General features: G+C 48.3%; 2 protein-coding genes and 1 long non-coding RNA gene across 4 annotated transcripts; 2 read left to right on the forward strand and 1 right to left on the reverse strand.

Annotated features, from left to right (window-relative positions):
- The first annotated feature begins 2,262 nt into the window (after nt 1-2,262).
- On the forward strand, nt 2,263-11,325 carry LOC119449915 (hemicentin-1). Of its 2 annotated transcripts, XM_037713201.2 has the most exons (5): nt 2,265-2,672; nt 5,106-5,264; nt 5,874-6,131; nt 6,990-7,168; nt 8,534-11,325. In XM_037713201.2, the coding sequence occupies exons 1-5, from the start codon at nt 2,307-2,309 to the stop codon at nt 9,435-9,437; spliced, it is 1,866 nt and encodes a 621-aa protein (XP_037569129.2). In that variant the 5' UTR covers nt 2,265-2,306; the 3' UTR covers nt 9,438-11,325. The 2 variants fall into 2 exon arrangements, with proteins under 2 accessions (XP_049521473.1, XP_037569129.2); XM_049665516.1 differs by lacking the exon at nt 5,874-6,131 and having other exon boundaries at nt 2,263-2,672.
- Nucleotides 11,326-11,907: 582 nt separating this feature from the next.
- On the reverse strand, nt 11,908-24,572 carry LOC119449916 (adiponectin receptor protein 2). The gene is made up of 2 exons (XM_037713202.2): nt 22,817-24,572; nt 11,908-12,473 (listed from the first exon to the last, which is right to left on the reverse strand). Exon 1 carries the CDS (start codon nt 24,422-24,424, stop codon nt 22,868-22,870), a length of 1,557 nt encoding a protein of 518 aa, XP_037569130.1. The 5' UTR covers nt 24,425-24,572; the 3' UTR covers nt 11,908-12,473; nt 22,817-22,867.
- On the forward strand, nt 16,400-22,503 carry LOC125944690 (uncharacterized). The gene is made up of 2 exons (XR_007466365.1): nt 16,400-17,630; nt 18,275-22,503. It is a non-coding gene; the product is annotated as an uncharacterized LOC125944690 (long non-coding RNA).

The following is a 24,572-nucleotide window of genomic DNA, read 5'->3' on the forward strand; positions in this document are numbered from 1 at the left end:
GGACCTATCTACGCGATAGGGAAATCTCGGCTTTCACCCGGCCGGCCGGAAACTCTGAGAACACACGAACGCGTATGTATACCCAATGTGCCGCCTACCTTGGTTGCCTCCGTTTGATTAAATGACGCATTGCCCTGGGACGTGTTGGGGACCTTGCAATCTTAAAGCTACCGCGCGGACCGGCAAGCATTTAGGAGGAGAAATTCAGATGCCTGTCGACGGATGCAGATAACGACGAAAGTGCTCGAAGCTTGCTCGGATCTCGGTGTAAGGTCAACTTAGAGGCAATCGCGTCTTGGGGGCATCTATTTGCCGAGGACGAAACTGCTCCGTCGTCGCATTTACGACGACTACTGCCAAGCGTATCGCTCCCGTTAGACCCTCTTTTAGTGTCCGACCTTTTCCTTTTTCGAATTACACATCCCTGGTTAACTTACAGCAAGAGTATGATAACTTGAATTTCTATTATATAGGCCGTTTTTACAACGCGGGAGAAAGTGACTAGCAAGCGCTGGTCTTTTTAATTTGTTTAGTTTCGCTCTTAAGTGCTATATGTTTTATTGTTTTCAAAATACACCTAAACGCTCATGTTGGTGGCCTTGTGTCCTTAAATAGGCTACTTTCAGTACATGGTGTCACTAGAGGCTTGCGGTATGTTCCAACACAGTATACCGGGTGTTCAAAATTTAGCTTTACGGAATTTTTAAAAATCGCTTGTGGCAGGTAGCGTAATTCTTGTCGTTGAGCTGGGTTATTCGAAGAGTTGGACATTAGTAGCACAAGAAATCGAAACACATATTGAACTAATTAGCAAAAATTGACTAAATAACTTTTTAGTTAATTACTTTACGACACATATTGCAATTTACGAATTGTAGCCGGTAAGTTTGCAAGACGCATCCACTTGCAATGAATTTCCAGGATGACACCGGTTTCGAGATATTATTCCCCAAAATGTGAGACAATATACATGGGCGTTCCAGTCCCTTTTGTGCTTCAATGCATAAAACAGCATTTTGGTAAAAACGTAAGTGGAACAACAGTGCATTTTTACGGCGAGATTGATGGGGCATATCTCCAAACTGGTGTCCTTCTGGAAATTTATTCCAAGTGGATACACCTGACAAGCTCACCGGATACAATTCGTAAATTGTAATATGTGTCGTAAAGTAATTAACTACAAAGTTAATTAGTCGATATTTGTTAATTAGCTGGATATGTGTTTCGATTTCTCGTGCTAATAATGTCCGCCTCATCGAATAACCCAGCTCAATGATAAGAATTATCCTACCTGCCACATACGATCTCTAAAAATTCCGTAAAACGTAAAAATGAACACCCTGTACTCTTAGTACATAAAGGCGCAAGACGGGGGTAATTGGAGATCGCTGGGAGAGGCCTTTGTCCTGCAGTGGATGTAAAGCTAGGCTACCTGATGATGATGATGATGACATACAGGTGACTCCAAACTACACAGCAGACATCACTACCAGAAGTGCGGTAAACTACACTTTGACACATAGTGGTGCTAGGTTTGTGACTCCTCGGGCGCGACATCAGGAAAGCAGGACAGGTACTGAAAGTGACATTGCATGGTGGTGGTGCAATAGTGGCAGCTGGTCGGTATCAAATGTACCAATATATAGGATTGAGAAACAGAGAATTACAATTTTTTTTCTTTTTTTAAAGTTATTTTCGCGAAATGTGTAATGGGACCAAATTCCAGGAATTAGGGTAAAGATCAGTGGAGATGACTATAAAAGAAAAAGTGGTGAAATGGCGCTGCTTCCAAGCGCTTTTTGTATAATTCACGCAGACAAATTTCTCATCGATTACGCAGCATTCCCGTAAGAAGAAGACGGAGAACGTGTGAAAATAGTGGAATAAATACGGATGGGCAGGCGCCGTGTGCATACAGAGACGAAGAACACAGCACGGTCCTCTAGCTGTAATCCCACTTTTGCTTTGTGTTTCTTATGGTATAGACTGACTCCTGAACGACACGTGCTTCCTATTACTCTATGAATAATTTATTATACGTGTAATGTTTAGGTTCTAATTTTACTACTAGTATATAACCACTACTACTATACTACTGCTACTACTACTACTACAACTACTACTACTACTACTACTACTTGCTACTACTACTACTACTACTACTACTACTACTACTACTACTACTACTACTACTACTACTACTACTACTACTACTACTTGCTATTACTACTACTACTTTTTTTTCAACTTCTTGTTCACTCCTCTTCCTTCCTTTTGATTCTACCGACCGCTCCCTGGCCAATCCCATGTTGCGGGTATGTTCCATTGTTTGGAGTCATCATCATCCTATACCACGTGTCACGGTCCTATATCGTTCCCGGCACACACCACGCGCGGCACGTTCTCTCGCCCTTCGTTCCGGCTCGTTCTCCAGCAGGATAAGGATGGACGCCCCGCTGCTGCTGCCTCTTCTCCTCCAGCTGTTCCTTGCAGCCGAGTGCGCCCGGGTCGCCACGTACCTCGGTGACGCGCACGTGGCCGAAGGTGACAGCTTCTTCGTGGCCTGCGTCACCGAGCCCCACGCCTCGCCCGACTGGCACAAGGACGGGCTGCCGCTGCCTTCCTGGGGCCACTTCCTCTTCCACGAGGACCTCACCGACGGCGGCGGAAAGGTGCTGTCCCGACGGGGCTTGGCAGCTCCGTGGCATGATTTGTCGGCTGCCATTGCTGGGGTGGTGCTAACATGGACGCCGTCAAAGCTCCGCGAAAACGTCCAATTCGCCATCTTGTCAGCTCCGTGATTGGCTCGCAAGGCGGCGACGCTTTCTTCGATTGGCTCAAAATGCAAGCGTGGCGGAGTTTGATAATCAGTGTCCAGCAGAATATACAGGGTGTTTCAGCGAACACTTTCAAAATTTATTTAAGGTTGCCTGTGGCAGATAGCTCAATTCTAGTTAATGAGCTGGTCTACTCAAAGAGGCGGACATCACTTGCCCAAAAAATTGAAATGCATAACCGACTAATTAACAAAAATTCACGAATTAAGTTTTTAAATAATTACCCGATGACCCATATTGCAATTTACAAATTGTAGCCGTGGAGTTCGCAAGGCGGATCCACTTGGAACGAATTCTCGGGATGACACCAGTTCCGAGATATTAATTCCCGAACTTTGCGGAGAAATGCATTGGCGTTCCTGTTAGGTTCCTAACAAAACATCGCTTTATGCATTGAAGTACAAAATTAACTGGGACACCAATGCATTTTTTTTGAAAGTGTTCGCTGAAACACCCTGTATATCACCCCTGGATTTCGTCTATAGCGTCGCGCAACGCCATACGCAGAAATGGCGATATATAAACGGATATTATGTAGTATTCATTTCAAACATTTTTTTAGAAAGTGTCGGAAATGGCGCCGCCTGGCGCCGGTGCGTTCATTATTTACTATTACTGTCCCTCAAGTTTAAGACATGGTCATTTGGACTGCTAAACATTTTGGTTAGCTTCACGCCGTTATTGTTGCTCTTTCTATCTTGCGTGTCTCGTCGTCTATATAGATGCGTAACGTTGGCGAAGGAACCATGTATGATCAATCATGTTAAGTTTAGTGTCCCTGCATCTGCTCAGTACGCAGGGACACCGCTGTTAACGGCTTCCTATCGGCCACTTTAAGTGGGCGTTTTCTGTTGTCGCGTAGCGTGCATTGGTCCAAGGGAGGGGACACACGTATAGCATTGGTTGGCGAAGCGTGTTGGATGTTCGCTGGTGCGTGCGTGTTATCCTGTGCGACCTGCTAAATTAGCGTTGTGGTATTACTACGAAAAAAGACAACATTCCCAAAACCATGAGTTGTCTTGCCGTCGGTGATGTAGGCACAAGTCGTAGTAGAAGAGGGTGATTTAATGGAAGAATAAAATGGTACATGGCCACACAGGCGAACTCACACGAGCGTAGACACACGTCTTCTTCCTTCACCGACCAGCCGACAACTGCTACGTGGGTCCCAATTTCAGTTAGGCCCACTAACGCACTACGTAAAGAGCGCTTCCCGAGGGAGGGCGCTAGCGATGCTCGTTTCCGTCACCAGAAATTCCATTTAAATTTCGCTTAATGGGCGCACGTTGTGTGGGTGCTTGTCTTTGAGCGATTCTCAGCACGTCTGTTAATAATTGTCTCGCAACGTTAGCAACAATCTTGTTGCGCACGGCTTGCGCATCTTTAACAGCAATTAATAAAAATAACCTTTATAAACGTAATAAAAAGGCAGGCGATAATCAGACAGATGCTGTGTAATGCGCGCTATTCGCCAAATAAACCCACCAATTCGTAACGTCGGCGGTTGGTTAACTGGGTGGCCGACCAATCTTGGCGCCGCTTCGGCAGCGATCCCATTCGAATGGTCGTCGCTCGTCCGAGCGAGCCGTAATTTGGTACGAACGGCTATGTGAAGCCGGGTCCTGGCTCAAGGGTCCTGTTCACACGCACGAAAAAAAGAAAGCATTTATGACAGAAGTGTTCGTAATATCCAATCGTGATAAAAGAAGGCGGCCGGTCATTGGCAAACTGCACTTAAGAATACAAAGCTTCGTGAATTTTACCCCTGGGCCCATAATTTCGCTATAATTGCTGGTAATATCAATTTTAGCCTATCTTGATTCCCGACATATCATTAGCAAAAGTGGCCAGAGGATGGCAAAGGAGATAACTTACGAAAGGGAAGTTCTGTGAATTCGGCCCCTGATGCGCAGAACACGATTTACGCAAGAAAACTGACTGCGCGCTGCACCGTCGCCTGCTAAACAAGGTATCAAACGAAGTGATGGCGAAACTATACCCGATGTGCCATGTAACCGCAAACTGCAATTACATAAAAAGAACTTTTGTGAATAGGGGTCCTGGGGTTTAATTCAAAGAGCGTTTAGTTCGCTATAGAATTGTTTGTCAATGGTAGTTAGCCTATGGGACTAATACGTTGCCTATCACGATTGGCCGGCGCCAGTTTTTGCGAACCACTCTGTATAGTTTACGGACTTCTTCGTAAATGTGGCCCTGCACTCCGCAGCGTGAGTCTCATTTGGATAAGCTTTGTGCTTCGCCCTGCAGATGAACACCCTGTACGTGGTGCACGCTCAGCCTGGCCATTCGGGCGACTACTCCTGCGGCATCAGCCTCCGCGACGCACACCGACTACGCGTGCTGCCTGCCCCACTGGCTGGCAACAGGCTACCTAGAAGAGACATCCAGCGAGACTGCCATCATCTGGTTGGTGTTTCCCAGCCATATACGTATAGTCAAGTGCCTGAGGGCGTGAAGTTGTGCTCACATCCGATATTCTGATCATGCACTCTTTAATGTACTTCTTTGACCTTGATGTGCATAGAGTAAATACATGAAATACCAGTGATTGGCAGCGTCAGTTGAGCGGTCGAGCCACACTCTGACATGAGTGGAAAGCTTAAATGAGGAACACGATCTGCCTAAGTTCTAACCAGCGCGACAATATGGCGGCGCCCAGGTCGCCCTCTTATAGCCAAGTTTGCATTTGGTATACTTCATCACGACAACAAGAAATAAATGGTAAAATCAGCTTTCCCTTAGCCTTATTTCAATCTTAGTTCGCAAAGGTCGTCATTATTGAGATCAGTTATGCATTTTACCCGCCACTGGGGCCACGGTCGGTTAAGTCCGAGAGGGTATGGAAGGAGGCGTCGCTCCTGGACTTAGCGACGTCCGGAAGCCTTCTGAAGCGCGCTTTAGATCGCGTGCTACCGCCTGGAACAATTTTACCGCGCAATAGCAAGTAATAAGTCGTAGAGACAGTGCAGGGTTCCGGCTGCGTCACTGTATACGCAACGAGGGCTGTCTTTGCAGTCGCCGAACAGGTCGCTGGAGATTTCGTGCGCGCTATCCGGCACGGGCCGCTCAGTGACTTGGTACAAGGACGACGAGGCGCTGCGCCAGGGCTTCCGCGAGCGCTACATCGTCGAGCCGGGACGCTTGATCATCCACGACGCGCAGGTCTCGGATGCCGGCACCTACACGTGCCTGGGCAGCGGCGGCGCGGGCCTCAGCGTCAGTGTGGCCGCGCCAATCGCCATCGAACCGATGCCGATCTACCAGAAGGCCAGGGTGAGTTCGAAGCTGGACAAGGGGACTTGTGCGGTCGGTTGAGGATGCTTAAGCGTCACAGACAGGTGCCGTAAAACTCCGAATAAGCGCACGTTAGTCGTTAAACACGCGCGCACAACAACGACGACGACGACGACGACGACGACAACGACGGCAACGACTGCAACGACGACAACCACGACAACGACGACAATGACCACAAGGACGACAACGACGACAACGACGACGAAAACAGCAGAAACAACAACAGACGGTATAGCAACCCTATCCGAAACTCGTTGTTCACAGGCTCGATTAAGGTTAATGGAATCGTCAGAATTGGTGAAACTTTTGTTACACTCTACGCTTCCGAAATCGTCATCTCCGACAACTGGTCGTCCCGATAGCAATTCTTTGTGTTTCCGGCTGTGTAATTTTCAATTTCTCGTTCTGCGCATGTGACCGCGTGTTGCGTCAATATTCAAAACTGCTGTTGTGTACTGAATACGCTAGTTAGAAGTTACTGCCTATGTCGTCGTTTATCTTCCTGTATGTTTCGTCTCTCTATCGGTATCAGTAAAGCTTTCTTATAGAGAGATGAAACCACGGTACCACCGTATCGTGTGCTGGATATTACCCACTGCGGGGTGTATGTGCTGCGCCCAGTCTAGTTACGTGTCAGCACCGTCTCTGTACTATAAATGATATGTTTTAGTTTTGTATATACATGGTATATGTATATATCATTCCCATAATACTTGTTTGTGCTTTGTTCTAGACTGTTACGCATGTCGGCTGCCCTCGAAAAAGTAGCAGTGGACGCCTATAGTATTCCGAATCAAGTCAATGACCCACTCACGCCGCCATCTCCCCTTTCAGGTGAACAAATCCTTCAGCATCATGTGCAATATCGACACCCAGCCACCTCCCCGAGTCTCGTGGTTGCTGGGGGATGCCCCGCTTACGCCTTCGGATCGGCTTCTGCTGTCGCCTGGAAAGAACGGCGTCGAGAACGCCAAGCTCACTATTCGCAACGTCTCTCTCGAGGATCGCAATAGGTAAGGACCTTGGTTTACGGGAAAAGTTCGATTGTTGGGGCTGAACACGCGCTAGTGGAACTGTAAGAGCGTTGAAGCACGGAGAACGAGCTGCGGCAAGGCCCACATGAATTAACGAATAATTTTATTTGAAACGGCTCTTCATCTGTGCGGTCAGCCCTCGTGAAGTTTCATACAAAAATGACTCAACTTGATGTAGCGATTGTTTAGCTACAAAGTGAACTACTTGTATAAGTAGTACATGAAGTTATCTGTTTTTTTTTTTTTTTTTTGCTCCAAGACGTTCTTATTTCTAAATTTCCAAGCAATCATAGTTTTCTTAAAACAGCAGTGCGACAAGCTTCCGCGCATGTTTATCATTATTGCGAATTGCTCCATACAGAAGGCGATATTTTCTTGAAAATAACCAATTTATAAAGCCACAAGAGCCGTTTGAAGCCAGAAGGGCGAAGTTTGGGCAAATATAATGTACTGTACCCATCATCTCCAAGCTGCCATTTGCACCGCCGTATATATACATCCAACTCCCATAGACACTAGCGACAAAGTTCCCTGTAATAATATTTGTAGGAAACACATGGAGGCCCGAAACGCCAAGTCCGTTTCGGGACTTGGAGTAGCTATCGATACGCATCAGTAGGCACCACCGCCAGTGCGCATGCGCAACTGTGTAGTGAGAAAAAGATCTTTCAAGCATCGGCTCAACTGACGAATTCGCAAGAAGAAAATCTTGCGTCCGTCAGAATGTAGCAAGAAGCTACAATAGAAAATTCACATCGGTTTGTCTCTCTCGGAAACCCAGGAGTTTTTCTTTTAGTTTTTTTTTTTTTTTGTTCTAAGGGAAGGTTTATTTGCCTCTTCCATCCGCATTCTGCGTGCTGACTGCTATCTTGCACGATGTGTCACTCCCGGATATGGTGAAAACTGGTTCCGGAGATGTTGCAAACCCACGCAGCCCGGGGCAACCAAGGGTCATTTGTATACATGCACTGATAACAGACGCGAGCTACAGCACAAATGAATCACGTACTGAGTGTGGAGGAAACAGATGGCCGCCAATTAACAAGAACAGAGTTCCCCGAAAACACCAAAGCAAGCTTGAATTAAACAGATTCCCACAACGCGTATGATTCACATAATTTCTTTCAGCTTCCATTTTTTTTGTGTGGAACCAGCTCATAGCGGGCTTCTCGTTAGCTACGGATTTGGTCCTTGCTATTCAGTGCTAATCTCAACGGTATACTAAACTTATCTTTCGTAAAGTTTGATCGACACACTCGGATTTCCGCCGAACTTATTTACTTGACTTCTGTCGTTAAGTCGTGTTGGATGACCACCAGAGCGTGCTCTCCGTCCCTTCTCCAGGTACACGTGTCGAGCGGCGCACATGCACTGCAGCGATCGGCTCGCCTCCCAGGTGTCCACTCAGCTGCTGGTCAGCATCCTAGCCATCACCACCAACGAGGAGACCAGCGGCAGCGGCATCACCATCGACCCGAGCGAGCCGTTCGTGCTGAGCTGCGACTCGGGCCAGGCGAGCGTTCCAGTCAAGTGGGAGAAAGAAGGGGACGGACCCATAGCCGACGACGACTCGCGGCTCAAGGTCCTCGAAAACAAGACCACGTGGAGCCTGACCATCGAGAAGCCGACCGTCAAAGACGCAGGCCTGTACAAGTGCACGGCCGGAACGGACACGGCCGCCATCAAAGTCTTCTTCAAGCTCTCGGCCACTCTGGGCGAGCGACATTCGACCGCGCCCTCGGCTTGGGTTGAGGGCAAAGAGGCGTTCATCGCGGTCGCCGTCGTGGGCTACCCCAAGACGTTTACGCTGACCTGGACCAAGGATGGCGAGCCGCTGCACGTTGACGAGCGCGTAACTTTGGAGAAGTTCGAGGAAGTCGACAACGCCTTGCTCCGCTTCAAGCAGCTTATGACGGAAGACGCCGGCAAGTACGTGTGCCAAGTGGACAACACTAAGGAGAAGGTTGACTTCGAGCACACGGTGGAGGTGAAGGGCAAGTATGCGGCGCTGCTGCCTTTCATCTGCATCTGCGTCGAGGTGGCCATACTGTGCGCCATCATTTACTGGGTGGAGAAGAAGGCGCTCGGCGACGCCTATGGGGCCCCCGACGACCGCGGCCAGCGCCTCAGAGCCGCCCGCTGTGGAGCCTGGGGCCGAAGGAGCCGCTGGCCAGGAAGGGGCGGAACCCGAGCCCGGACAGGAGGCCCAGCCGGGGCCGGAGGGTGCAGCCGCAGAACCCGGCGGTAATCCTGCTATGGAAGCACCCCCAGAAGCACCCGCGTAGGCGGGCGCCCCGATATAGTACAGTGGCTAGCAACTCTAGTAGCCCTTTATCGCGGCGCGGGGCAGCTCCCGATAAACTAAATAAACCTAGCCCTGCGCTGTCGACTCAAACAAAAGGCCGTATTCTCTTGTAACCTGAGTTCTTGCCTCGAGCATCGGCCACTGAAGAAACTGCGCAACAAGCCAAACACCTGCAGCAGTTAAGGTCTCGAGGTATATAATTCATCCTGAGCTGGCGAAATGAGTCTTTATTGATGAACAGAAGTTGCTGCGGGGCTCATTGCGCACGTGCTACGGGCACGCGTGGAGCGCCACGTTCAATCTCTGCAATCAGTGTCGCTTCACAAGTGCGTTGCCGCGTTCCTTCAGCACTATACGTCACTGCGTATTGCTTAATTTTAGTGGTCCGCAGTTTTTGTGACATACATTTATGACATACAGACACGAAGCAAAATGCTGATGCATCAACGCTGTTCGTCTCCACAAAACGCGCGACCCTCGCACGTTGTAGTGATCTTATTTTGTTTGTACGCTGTTCATGTAAGTTCATGTACAAAGCATGACTAAGGCTTACGTGATTCACTTGCCCTTGTTGTGGATCCGCCTCAACACATTCGGGAGATTTTTGTTTGAAAGCGTCCTTGTATTAAAACGAAACTTTATTCGCCAAACTTCGACTTTCCTGTTGCTGCTGCTATCCTTGCCGAATAGCTCATACACAGGACAGCACTCCCATCCTTACTACCTCAGCGTATGTGCTGGCTGCTCACCTTGCTTTTTTGCGGAATTATGCAGTGACACAGCAAATGATGCCCAAATACATCCCGATTGCAACAAATATACGTCATGAGCAGAATTCATTGAAGCAAACCTTCTATGCATACTTTCCCCGGGGTGTGGCGCTTTTTCTTGGTGTCCTATCCGACTAAAGTTCAGTTTACTGTTGCACTATCTCCAGGATTGACCCGCTCTAATAAGTGCACCAACCCTGGAGACAGCGTCATGGTGAAGTGAGCCGATCTCGGAGAAAGTACAATTCGCGGTGACGTGAGTCACGTGATTGGGGTCTCTGCGTCTTGCCTGGCAGACACGTGATCGCTATGCTGCCGTACACACCGCAGAATGTGTACGGTTCCTTGGAATGTATTTACCCGCTCCACGAGAACTTCGCTCCTCAATTCCAACATGTGCATTGGATCTGCGTAGTCATTTTTTTTTTTTAATGATACTTCCGCTCTGAACCATTCGTCCTCCGCCGTAAGGAAACTAGAAAGTGGCATATTAGAGTGGGATACCTAGGTGGCGTATGAGAGGGTGATCCAGGAGTTTGGCTGCTCTGCTGGTGCCCTGATTACGATTCCAAATCGCCGTGCGTTTTGTCTGTCGTAGGCCTGCGGCTTACTTGCTTTCACAGGACGTTTATACCTAGGCTTTTCGTAGGTGCATTTGCTTTCGCCCGTTCGGTGGTAGGGGTAGGCGACAAAGATTTAACCGATAAAGGTAGTAAAGAATAGTCACTATATAGGAAACCTACAATCTGAATGACCCGTAGAATTTTCTAATGTTAGGTTCAGTTTCAATTTTTATTGTTTTCATATCAGCAGGAAATGGCTTGACATCTCCCTTCGGATATTTTAGCGGGGACGATACCAACGCTTCGCTAAGGGTTTCGTTATGTTTCTTTCGTAAAACTGTGTGTGCTTTCAGGATCCGCTAAAGAGAACGTTTGTATCTGGAAAGTTTGAAAAAAGTGGTGCATGCACAATGCAGAATAAGAAACTCCATTTTTACTCGAGAAAACGTTTTTATTGAGCGCCAGCCGGCGCAGCGAGTCAGAGAGTATATGGTATATATCTACAATGCCTACCTACGCCAGAGTACGTGGGAAATAAATTTCGTTAATTTATTAATTTATGCTCTACAAGTGATGGCGTGGCATAAACAACGCCGTATGCTCGCTTATATACATCACGTTTCAGTTATTGAAAAGCAACGTAGAGACAGAGCAAGCAAGGACAGGGAAGTCAGCCAGACGAGCGTCCGGTTTGCTACCCTGCACTGGGTGTAAAAAGAAAGGGGGCGAATAAAAAAGAGGTAAATAGGGTGAGAGTGAACATCGTGTTCCCACGGGATAATTCACAGGACTATACACGGCGTGATTCCGACAGTAGGTATATAGTGACTGGAACACTTGGCACGCACCACTGAGTGCGTGAATGTCTTGTATACGAGCGAACTGTATGGTGCATGTTTTGGTGTGTCCGTTGGCAGTGGCTACAGTGAGGATATCTTGTACAGCGGTGTTGTCTAGCGAATGAAATAACGAGTCTTCTGACTTCTCGCTCGCTGTACGTGGAAGCACTCCCACAGGCTGGTCTTTCCACACCAGCACTTAATCGTGTGCACGCACACGCACGCGCTCTCCATTAGAGCGTTCTTTTTTTGGCCCATGCGTGTATATATTACGTTTGCACACGTCGCAGCTCACGATGTCGTCAAGGGCGATGTCACAGCTACAAGCTTGAATACCACTCGTGGCCCGACGGTTGCGACAGCGAAGGGTGTAATAGGAACGCTGCTCTACACGCCTTCTTTCAACGCTATCACGTGATATTGCATTGCCCGGCCGGACTTGCTTTACACCCATGCGTTACACTCTTGCATATAGCTGCATATACGGGACGTTCTCCTTCTTCTCAGACTTGTGAGATTTCGTGGTCGAACGTGAGGAACGCCTCGGTGTGCCGTCGAATTTCTCGGTCGCCTCCTTGGTTCTTGCAGTCGCTGTGACCCGTGACTGACAGGTGGGGGGGTGGCGATGAAGCGCTGCACTTTCGACACAAGCCACCGCAGTTTCGGACAGTTGGTTGCGAAAAACCTCTCGCTTTTCGATGCCGCGCACGCCGCTGTGGTGTTAGGAGACGTGCGATCTGCGACGCTACATCGGAGGCGACCTCGCCTCGTTAGCCAGTCGGGACGGGAAGCCCAGGAGGTCCAAGTCTGGAAAGAGAGATAAAACAAAAGTGGATCTTGAGTGCGATGTGGTAAACCAAACTGTAATTGAAAATGCGGATTTGCACTATGAACGTATGATTATTGGCCCTAGGCACTTATAGCCCACGTTTAGACGAAGAGATACACAGACACTTTTCTAAAGGTTGACCCACCGTGGTGGATTAATGGCTATTGCGTTGCGATGATGTATTGTCCTGCGATCTCCAATTACCCCTGTCTTGCGCTAGCTGATTCCAACTTGCGCCTGCAAATTTTCTAACTTCATCACCCCACCTAGTTTTTTGCCGTCCTCGACTGCGCTTCCCTTCTCTTGGTATCCATTCTGTAACTCTAATGGTCCACCGGTTATCCATCCTACGCATTACATGGCCTGCCCAGCTCCGTCACATCTGCCGTCGTAGTGCCGTCACATCTTATGTTTCAGCATTAAAACGCGGTATCGAAGTGTTCGACTACTTAAACAATAAGCGAGCCAAATGTTATTTGCCCTAAACGAATCTGGCAATGCCTGACAACCATCGTTATCATGTACTGCAGCGTGTATTCGATGACATAACACTCGCTAAAAACAGGTGCCGCCCTCTTGGGTGCACGTATAAGGTTGCAGTGCGTTGTATTATGACGTATATATTGCAACCAACTTTCACGCGTTCAATGCGAGGCGTTACTTTTCCAAGCCATGTACGCATGGTGACGCGATTCAGTACGCTGCCGCCAGCCACGCCGCTTACAGAAACCACGCTGACGTTTTCCGCACTGTTCGACAGTCCGGTTGTGGTCACATTGTTATCGCTGAAGACTTCGACTCTATGCGCCGGGTCAGCATTTGGAAACAGCCCATAACAATTTTTTTTAACAATGTGGCGTATTCTAGGAATTGCTAGTTTGTCAGATTATCGGTCTTGGAAGTATACGTAGAGTGCATGATATGGAACTCTAGTTCCATTCTGCACTCTGTGTTCATGCTTGTACTATAGGCATACGCGTCTTTACCACCGATAATGTTTCCAGCCACGTTCACGGCGATCACAGATTATTCTTAACAAGTCATTGATTTCTCTTCGGGAAGAAATGAGGGATCCTATCGGTCGTCCTTCCATTTTGTTTCCATCTTCCATCCATGTTTGTTTTACAAGTTTTAATCTCCGACCTCGTTCACGTGCTGGTATAAATACTATCTCTCTCGTTCGGTAACATTTTCTATTCGCAGCCGTGTAAATCGTTTCCTCGAGAATCTCTAATGACATAACGACGTCGTTTTCTTGAAAACGATAGCCCAGTCTTTTGCTCTTCACGCTTGACTGTCGATTTCTTTTCTTTCTATACCCGCACACCGCGCCGCCCAGGACGCTTCGCGTACGCACACACGCACGCCGTCGTACAAGACCCGGCTCTCGGAATGAGCGTGTCTCGGCGCAACTTCCTTCCTGCTTCGCTTCCTCATATATCGCTGCAGTTGGCACATTTTCCTCGTGGGTCGCCGTATACGCCTTGTAAACACGTGAGCCCCGAGCCGGCTGTACGGAGCGACGACGACACTCAAATTCGAGTAGCTCCTTTTGCCCGAGGTTCGATATAGCCTCTCCCACCGATACGGGAATTTCGCACACGCCCTGACGATGACGCAAGCGTTGTGTAACCGCGGCAGTGCTTCTCTTCCGGCCTCATTTGCTTGCGATGTATACGCGTCGGTGGCGATGAAGGGCGCGAGCTGCCGGGATGCGCCTTGCTCGCGGAGACCTAAATATAACATTTAGGCAAACCGATGTCGCCTCCGAGATAAGAGTCGCGTTACGTTGCAAAATGTGGCAGCGCTCGCGCATTAATGCGGCCGAAGCACGCCCGCATGGTGTACACGGCCCGTTACGCGAAAAACCGTGGAGGCTGCGGTATGGTGAGTCTGAAGTACCGGCGAAAAAAAAAAAAAAAAAGAGGAGAGCGACGTGACAGACCGGAAGTCCAGATTTTTTGGGGGGTGTCGCATCCGGTTTATACGCGTTTGAGGTCACTGCGCGTGCGCGCAGCCTGAGTCGGACACATTGCAATTGCGAAAAGTTCACCGACCCGTACGTTCGTTCCACTGAGTTCCTAATCAGTTTCTGTTGCAGCCAACATCTACTGCCTGCGGAACGCCCGCTGAATGTCAAGTAATAAATTTTCTTGACGCTAGTGCTTCCTGCGCGCTGCGCGTGGGTCGGATTTCCGCAATATCTAAGATGTACAGCGGCGCAGTGCGGGGATGACGAACAAAACGGCGGTAGATAATGACAGAGGGAAGTAATTATTGGCGTCGAATTCGATTTGCCATCGGTTTGTTGTTTTGATATATAATTAGCAAATCGTCATTTGCCCTCTAAATAAGTTATTTTTCAATAAATATCTAGGGTGGTCCATGAAGATGAGAATCCGTGCGAATGAAGTTCCCTGCCTACGCAAATTCCATCAAAAGTGATCGGACCGCTTTTATTAATATATATATATATATATATATATATATATATAGAGAGAGAGAGAGAGAGAGAGAGAGAGAAAGAGAGAGAGAGAGAGAGATGTGCAAGCGCAAGTTGGAATCAGCGAAAGACAGGTGTAACTGGAGATCGCAGGGAGGGGCCTTCGACCTGCAGAGGGCTTAAATATAGGTTGATTATATATATATATATATATTGAGAGAGAGAGAGAACGTCGGCACCATGAGAGGCTGTCGAATATTAGCCAGAGCGTACAGAAAGAATAAATGCAGTTAATGAGAGACGAAACTTGAGCAACTTGTAGAAGTTTACGGCAAGGCAACGTAGCGATAACGACGATATAAATTACAGCATAAGCGATACACCAGGCTGGCAGGGAGCCGCAGTGCATTGCTCCGCATCGATTTCCAACGGCTCGAATTTTCCGGGTAATTACGCCCTCATCGTGAGCCCTGCAGCTTTCAGTAAATTGCACTTCTGCACTTAAGACCTTCTAACGAAGTAGCAGCGTCCCCGCTAAATCGCGCGATTCAAGCCTGCCGCAGCCGCACCGTAATCACCGCCCTCATCGCCATCGTGATACGAATTCGACCCCCTTCCAGGGCAGAAACCTCAGCGATTCGAGCTGTAACGGCACATAAGCCGGCTGATTTTATTACAAAGCTCGGTAGGAAGTCCGCCGCTCAAATCCCGCCGTCATGGCTCAAATCACAAAGCCCTTGCGCCATCTATATGTTATAGTTAACCAAACGCGCCCATCTATATCATCGCTCCATGAGGTTAAATTTGCCGGCCACACTGCGTGTCACATCTTTCCACAAAGCGACCCTTGCGAAAATTTGTTCAGTAGCTCTTGTAGAGAAAGTTAATCGAAGGCTGTGGAAACTCAACATGAAATCTTTCAGAATGTCAGCAAGGCAGGTATAGTGCGGTAAGATGTAGAGTTTCTCTCGAGAATTCAGTTTTCTTTGAAGCGAGACGAATAAACGAAACAAACATTTCGACGCTATACCGGAGAAGTCTACCTAATCCTGTATAAACATAGTGAAATGCTAGTATGTATGTATGTATGTATGTATGTATGTATGTATGTATGTATGTATGTATGTATGTATGTATGTATGTATGTATGTATGTATGTATGTATGTATGTATGTATGTATGTATGTATGTATGTATGTATGTATGTATGTATGTATGTATGTATGTATGTATGTATGTATGTATGTATGTATGTATGTATGTATGTATGTATGTATGTATGTATGTATGTGTATGTATGTATGTACGTATGTGTATGTATGTATGTATGTATGTATGCATGTATGCATGTATGCATGTATGCATGTATGTATGTATGTATGTATGTATGTATGTATGTATGTATGTATGTATGTATGTATGTATGTATGTAGTATGTATGTATGTATGTATGTATGTATGCATGCATGCATGCATGCATGCATGCATGCATGCAATGTGGGCACTCGAGGCCTCGACATTTCGTAGCGCTTGATGAAGCCAGCAGACAAGGAAACCAAGGAAGGACATAGGCAAAATTATACATGATGTTAAACTTGCGGTAACCTTCATACGTATTCTTGCTAGATAAAAAGGGAAATGAAAGTGGTGAAAGGAACACCGTACCAGCCTTACACTGCGAAATCATAGCACCATTATCTGATTTACTCGGCGATGTCTGAAGCACTCATCAAAAAGCATCAACGCGTTCGATCTCCCAGAAGAGGTGTCTTTCTTCTCTTTTACCATTGAGTTCCAAAAATAGCGTTATCGCGCATACTGTCCTGTTTGCCTTATCGTTTTCGAATTCAAAGCAGGGCGTATGACGTCGCCCTTGACGGCATCGATTCCGGTGTGCTTGAGCGCGTTACATAAGGAGCAAGCATTACACGAAAACACAGAGAGAGATAGCGAGAGAGCGAGAGAGCGAAGTTGTGGGAGCGTCAAAGCCGGGGAATTCTTCAAGGCCGGCTCCTGCGTCGGCAATGACGTCACTACGGCTACCGCGCTGAGGCGACCGTACCTCCCGTGACCAGACCGGGCACTCTGCCAGGTAGAAGCCGATGTCGCGGTCATTCCCGCGTTTCACCGTCGGGTAAACAACCGCGAGGGCAGATGCGCGTTCTGGTTGGGTCCACGGCAAAGGCAGAGTTCAGGCTGTCAATCGTGTAGCGCTAATGCCGTGCCACTGGCATCCTAAAAAAAACACTTCCTTGAACTTCGCACGGTCCTATAAATAGACCAACGACTCTGACAGCAGAAACTCGATGTTAAAATGAAACGAGAATATATAAAGTACCTGTCCGGGGCGATGCGAGGTCAATGCAAACACCTTCTTACTCGGTTCATTTATAGCAACCACCTGCTCACACTTGAAGGACCAGACCAGTCGTCTGCAGATGGCCATCTGATCTATATAGCGATAACGCTCCCTAAGACTACAAGTTTCACATGAAGCTGTTGTTATGCTTCGTGATTTAGTGAACGGTGAAAGGGGGGCTATAAGGCTCGCAACTTTAGATTTTAGCCGACTGCGCTGTAGCATAGGTAATTACTCATACGCAGGACATCATGTGAGGCGCCGTTGAAATCTATGCGTAAAAAGCCTGGCTACCGTTTTAAGCAAACTACGAAGCATTTCCGGCTTAACGCAGTAAACGTAGAACACAAGGAGCGCTAGCAAATGGGTATTCCACATATCTCTCAAGAAAGCCGTAGAAATTAAACGCGACAACTAACGAGAAGTCGGCAAGTATAGCGCGGTAAAGAACAGCAACCAAGCGTTAAACAGACGCACTAAAGTAGGCTAGGTTGACAGACGACTTCTCAGAAGTTATCTCAGCGTTTACAGCTGCAGAACAAGATGGCGTAATGGCGGACGAAACTGGCCTTCTTTTTTTTTTTTAAGTAAGACATCGAAATAGAAATTTCTCCTGCTGGAAACTCGAAGCATGGCTCACAATTCTCGGTTGAATCTGAGTATAGCGGGTGACACCAGAGATATTGCGGTATTCTTGCAGAACTTAACGTTTTTAACCTTAGAAACTTACTCGAATGAATTCTTCGTGCGTTTATTTTTTCTTGTGTGTATTTGTTTAATACAATTTAATTATTTAGTTCAATTAACTAGCCTTGGGCAGTGGCTGCTACAACCTGTGACGTCACAACCAGCTCTGGAAACCTGAAGGCTGCTGTTTCACCGGTCTTTCAAGGCACTTTTAGGTCGTATCAAACCCATTTATTTGATGAAGCGCCTTCATTAGTTCTGCCAGTACGGAAATTTGATTAACAATCTAGCTTGAAATAGCATGTTTTTTTAACATCTCTGCAGTTGTTTCAGGAACATGAAGTCACTTTTGTTGACTGAATTTCAAACAAGACGTCACGTCTACATTCCGAAGCCGTAAATATTTTCCTTACCAACGGGGGACCTCTGCTGTGACCAGTTAGTAAATTCGCCCGAAGTAGTTCAGGCATTGCCTTAAATTTTATATTAAAGAAAAAAAAAAACTTCGCGAGCGAGAAATCCTCGTAATCATTCGCGTCCACCTTTTTGATGTGTCGCAGGAACCATACCCACGGTTGTTTACTCATCTGATTTTAATCACGCGGACTACATTGCAGTGTAATATACATAGCAGCCACAGTATTGAGACGAGAAATGAGACATTGGAAGGATTCTGGAAGGTTGACAATGGAAAAGAATTGTATTGAACTTGTCGCCTGCATAAGTTTCTGAGAGCCCGCCATGCTGGCGGTAAGACTTTAATTACATCGGACCCGTCAAAATGTACAAAAAAAAAGGCAACGCAAAAAAGGAGTGAGAGGATAATTGAGACAATCCGCCACTTGACCTGGAAGCAGAGAGCATCTACACGGTGGCCCCGGCCATTCAGAGCCTTCCCACTGGCTCGAGACCTTCGTTGCTCAAGGTAGCCGGCCTTATCGTCGGAGGCCGACTCAAAAAAACAGATGCGCATTGCTCGGTACGCGGTGGCAACGACTAGAAGTTTGCACGACACCAAGTAGTATTCAGAAGCAGGAAACGCGTTCTTTTTCAACGTTAATCGTGCCGACAAAGGCACCCTTGCAAGCAAAGCAGACCTATCTCGACACCGCGTCAGCTAGCACAGACTCGCTGTTGGAGGCCGCTGGTCGACTGCATTTATACGTGTAGCACAATCGCATAACGGCTGGATAAACGCTGGCTAAGTGCGCACTGCCACGATTACTGAGTTGAACCGCCTCGCCGGGTGCCCTTAGTAGCCGCGCTGGCTTTGCGCACCTCGTGAACACGCCCTCGGCGAATCCTCCCTGCGCTCGTTTCAGTCAGTTGTGTGTTTACATTGAAATGGCAAATGAAATGCTGACTTTGGCAGTTCATGGTATATTTCCTTTAAGTCTGTCTTGAGTAGTTTTAAATTACAAGCAGTGAAAACGATTTTGGAGCATGTTGGTTCATTATGGAGCTTTGCTGTAGAGCACAAGGACGCGGGTTTGATTTCCTTCCGCGTTGACGCGTTTGTGCTGGCGCAGGACGCAAGAAACTGCATAGAATCAATCAATCAATCAATCAATCAATCAATCAATCAATCAATCAATCAATCAATCAATCAATCAATCAATCGATCGATCAATCAATCGATCGATCGCTCAATAAATCAGTCAATCACCAACTAACCAACCCACCCACCCAATCAATCAATCAATCAATCAACCGACGCCACAATGCTGCGCGACTGCTGTTTTCAGTCGACAAAATTGGAAATGTGGCATAATTAGCGTACGGGCATTCACCAGACAAGATACGATCTCGTTAGCGTCCTTCGTCCGTGTGCGAACGAGTTCTCTACGAGTGCTTCTGGGCACCTCGTCCCTGTTTGCGTTACGTAACCGTGACTATCAAGGGCTAATTCGTTTCTAGTTGTTAACACCGTGTATCCCTTCTTCCTCCTCCTATACCGTACAGTCACGCTCACTTCCTCGAGAACCAGCCGACGAGGGCATTGTTCGGAAAAAGTATGCGTCCGCATCGTGCGTATTCCAGCCAGTTCGCCGTATTAATGCTTTCGTTATTTCATGCCTACGTTTTTTTCTTCTTCTTTTTCTTTTTCGAACTCATAAGGTCGCACCCGGTCTTGAGCGTACCCGAAGGCGCATCGCTTCGCTCGTGAAGGAGGCAGTGCCTGCGCTGCCACGCACGCTTCCGCGTTCGGCTATAAAAGGAAGGAAGGAAGTCTACGCAGCCGCGCGCGAGTGTGTGTCTGTGTGCGCCTGTCCATGGCTTTATACGCTTCTCGGGAAAGCGGGTCACTCGTGGCGTAGTGGAAGAGTACAAGCAAAAGTGAAAAAAAAAAGAGAAGCACAGAAGAGAGTGCGCGAATTATGGGTGGACAGTGCGCTAGGAAAAAAAGAAAAAAAAAAAACATTGAGACACGCTGCAGTTCTTATCCGCGATGCGGAGCCATGCTGTGTACATACCTGCAGCGGCACGCTGCGTGGCTTTGAAATTACGATCCGAGTGTTCGAAAATAGCGGTTTCCGAGGTCGCTGATGTCTTGTCAGTCGTCCACCGGCCCTCTGATATACACAGGCTGTGCCGTTTCCTGAATGCTCTTTCTCACTCGGGACTCTGTGTCAGCTGATGGCGATGCGCGCTTGCGAATTGGGCTGCACGCGGGACAGCGCTTAATTTGCCACCAACACCAACTGACGATCCTGTCGTATAAACCGAGCGTTCTCGTACAATCGTTTCTTCCCTGTGTCTTGACTTTGCCTATAGTGATATACAATCATACCTCGCTAACTAATCTCCCTTCAGTCGCGCGTTGAATTCAGATAATGACGGTACATGCAACTCCAGCCCTGCCATATCACATTGTAGTATGCGGATGCACGTCGGTGTTAACGCGCCATCAGGGATGCTGCTGTTGTGGCGCACAACACGCAAACGACTGCGAGTTAGAAGACAAGTTAGTTATTATTTATGTTTTGAGTAAATACGAAACGTAGGAGCCTCTGTCGCGCCCGCTTTCTGGTTGCCCTGTGACTTGCCGCGATGTTCGGTTCCACTTAAAAATAAATATATACGACTGGCACACCCGGTCATTTCAGAGGCAAACGGTAAATACCCACGCCTTTCGTCACATGAATGGAACGAATGAGTTTGCTCGATGACAACATAAGCACCCATAGCTCGGCTTTACTCGATTAAACGATCATAAGCGGCGATCTGCTGTTTTGGAACATAAGGAGAACCTATACCACGAGGTTTTTGTGAAAGAGGACGTCGCAGTGATTAGCGTATCTTTGTGGAAGTGTCTCACTATACAACTAACACGTTTGTTGGGAGACTCACGTCGTATATTTCTAGCGCTTCTATATTTTTTTAATAACAAGTATAAAGTGCTCTTTTGACGTCTTTCTGGCATGCTCCGCTTTCATTGAACGACGTCATAGTTGCGGTTATTTTTTCTTTGTAACTTTTAGAAGCTTGCATCGTTATTCACCTGTTCTCCCATAAGTATGCTACCGCTACTCGGAAACGGCTCGATATGCTTGCTGCCACTTTTTCCACCAGTAACAGCGGCGTTCCTGACAAAAGATGTAACGACGCTGCGAACACGACGGACAACAGGCGCCGGCTGCACGCTCTTCTTGTGTAAGTCTCTATTCCGTCAGTAAAATGATTGACGAGGTTCAAAGTTTCGAATAGTGAAGCTGAGAGAGATGCTGTAATGGAGGACACCGAACCTATTATAGGCACCTGGGGTTCTTTAAAGTATACCTAAGTATATGTGCGCGAACGGCATTTGCATTCTGACCCCTCTTAAATGCAGCGGCCGCGTGAAGAAGTCGAGTCCATGCCTTATAGTGCTCAGAAGCATAACAACACGCCCACTGAGTAATCGCGTTGTATATACTCCGAGGGAAACGCGGTGCGATTTTGGCCAGCCATGAGTTCCGATCTTCCTGACGAAAGCCTATTAATAATATGCGAGGTAAACGACTTATCAACGCTTGGACTCACAAAAAGTCCTTATGGTAACAGCTGTTCCAAAAAGCAGATGCAACCAACCATAACCTGGTTATACTGTAACTATCATAACACCCAGAACTATCAAGGCGGACCGGCCAATGGAGAGTAGCGCTTACAAACAAAAAAACGTTTCAAATTTGACCCCGTTCAGTATTGCTTTTCTGTAGTTATCAATCACGGCTTTGACGGCCCTCTGTAGAATCGTTCATTTGGAGCCTCTCTCGTTCGAGTTAGCTGTTAGCGTCAACTCCACTCGGCCACGAATCGCAGGCCGTGCCCCGAGGCAGCGCACGAAATCAGGGTCCCTAATAAGGTTTGACGGCGTTGCAGAGCTTTCCATCACTGCCCTAGTTTGCGCTGATCGGGCATCGCTGAACAACCCTGACAACGGTACCACTAGAGGCCATCATGATAGTAGTTAAACGCTCCATCGCGATCGCTATCACCGTCCTTGGCGCCGGGCGAATATGCAGGGGTTGGTTTCGAATGCATGCAATTCCTGATCGCGTTGTTAAGTTTCATCATGCAAAACCGCTACAGAATGGTAGTCCCATCGACACAACTCAAAAACTTTCGGTGTTGCTGTTTCTAACGCAGGGCTTCAATGTTAGATAACTGGCCACAGGAATATGTATAAGACAATCAAGAAATGATTCATACTGAACACAAGTCAATATAACTTAGTTGTAAAGGAACTCAATCAATTATATATCGCTTAACGGTAATGACAGCGGTATACGGCTGTCTTTTTTTCTCTCTGCAAGAGAGAAGTCTATTTACCAATTGTTCAGTGCTCTCACCTAAAAAATCTTGGTCACTCTTGTTTCATCTTCAGTTGTCTTGGCCTTGCTTCATACAAGCGCCAAGCTCTGCAGCAGGGAGTCGGTCTGTCCCAGCGGGCACGAACCCTGGGACATTCTGAGAGTGGCCAGCCTGGACAGTCCATAGTAGTGCGCCAGGGCACCCATGAGAACAAGCACGTGGAAGATCTGGTGGCTCTGGAAGGCCAGGTCGCAGCGTCCAGGAAAGAAGCGCTCAGGAACGCGGCTCGCATAGACGCAACAGCCGGTCACGTATATGGCCACCATGAGAAGAATGTACACGAAGGAACTCCTGTACATGAGGTCGTTCCAGCCGTGCTGGATGCCGTAGTGCGCCGATGGGAGGACGCCGCACACCAGGGCGAAGCTGAAGAAGATTCCGGCGCGAAGGGCGCGATAGCGTGCCTCTCCGAACTTGTGCGACAGGGAGACGCGCATGGTCAGCAGACCGGAAGCGGTCACCAGAAGACCATAGACTAGCCGCTTGCGGGGCTCGCAGAGGAACTGGAAGTAGAGCCACGGATAGAAGGAGCCCAGAATGAGCACCGTGATTCCGAAATAGTCCATCTTGCAGAAGAACTTCCCCACGCTCTCGGAGTGGCAGTTAAACGTGTGGTACGTCGTCGAAAGCGTAAGGCACAAGGCCGCCCCGGCGAAGTAGATGCCGAAGGCCAGACAACCGGCCCAGTCCAGGATGAGAGCCTCGGAACGGAAGAAGTGAACTCCAAGCGCCAAGAAACCTAGAGCACCGAGAAGATGCGTCCAGATGTTTCCGCTTTCTGTGTGCAGGCTGAAGATGGAGCGCGCGCACGCGCGCCAGCAGTACAGGGGAGGCCTGTGGTACTTCACGAGGTACTCGTTGTTCTGCAGCCACTCCGGCAGTTCCGAGTGCGAAACCAGCCTCAGCCTGGTTCGTTCCCGGCGCTGTGCTTGACTCAACGTGTAGCGGCCCAAGCTGCACTGAATCTGCTTATCGCTGGTAGAAAGGATCGAATCGACATCCGTCTCGCTCAGCTCGTCGCTGAAGAAACCGGAACTGCCATCCTCTTCCTCGTCCTCGTCACATTCGTCGTCCGCGTCGGAGCCTCCGTCGCTGTCCGGAGGGGACACCTGGATGTCCGGAAGGCCGCTTCGAAGCACGCCTTCCGCCCACTCGAGCACTTTCTCTTCCACCGGAACCTGTTCAGGGAGGTCAGACAGCACGCCTTCATCCTCCTCAGGAAGCTGGTCTTCAACTTTCGAGTGATCTAGCGGCTGCTGCACCTGCGGTCGGTTGAGGCACCTGACGCGGTGCACGACGCTCTTGACGAGCCCGAACAGTCGCGACACGGGTCCGGCCACGGGTCCGGTCACGAGCGCCGGCTCCTCGAACGCGACGTCGTGGCAGCAGAGCTCGCCGTCGACCTTGCTAGAGACCTTGGACACGGCCTTGCAGTCGTGCGGCGATAGCCTTGACGTGGCCGTGATGCGGCACCGCAAGTGAACCTCGGGCCCACCACATCGGCCCTGTCGGACGATGCCGAATTCGACGAACTTGCTGCCATCCGAGGAGAGGTGGATCCTTGGAGAAGAAGATTTCTGTTTCATCCCGGCCGCCTAAACACAACAAGTATATGATCACGCGTCCAGAGGGCCTGTTTCTTTACCGCGGGTTTAAAAAAAAAAAGAACACCAGGGTGGCCGCGAACACCGCTCTTGTCTCGGTTGCGCTTTCTTTTCTCACTGAACGAAAAAA

This window comes from Dermacentor silvarum, chromosome 4 (assembly GCF_013339745.2).
Source record: "Dermacentor silvarum isolate Dsil-2018 chromosome 4, BIME_Dsil_1.4, whole genome shotgun sequence".
Lineage (NCBI taxonomy): Eukaryota > Metazoa > Arthropoda > Arachnida > Ixodida > Ixodidae > Dermacentor > Dermacentor silvarum.

What these genes read in the sequence shown, in the direction of transcription:
- LOC119449915 (XM_037713201.2), top strand. Translation starts at nt 2,307, where the DNA reads ATGTTGCGGGTATGTTCCATTGTTTGGAGTCATCATCATCCTATACCA. An exon ending in TCACCGACGGCGGCGGAAAG is followed by an intron (nt 2,673 to 5,105) that starts GTGCTGTCCCGA and finishes TTCGCCCTGCAG; the next exon opens with ATGAACACCCTGTACGTGGT. An exon ending in AGCGAGACTGCCATCATCTG is followed by an intron (nt 5,265 to 5,873) that starts GTTGGTGTTTCC and finishes CTGTCTTTGCAG; the next exon opens with TCGCCGAACAGGTCGCTGGA.
- LOC119449916 (XM_037713202.2), bottom strand. Translation starts at nt 24,424, where the DNA reads ATGAAACAGAAATCTTCTTCTCCAAGGATCCACCTCTCCTCGGATGGC.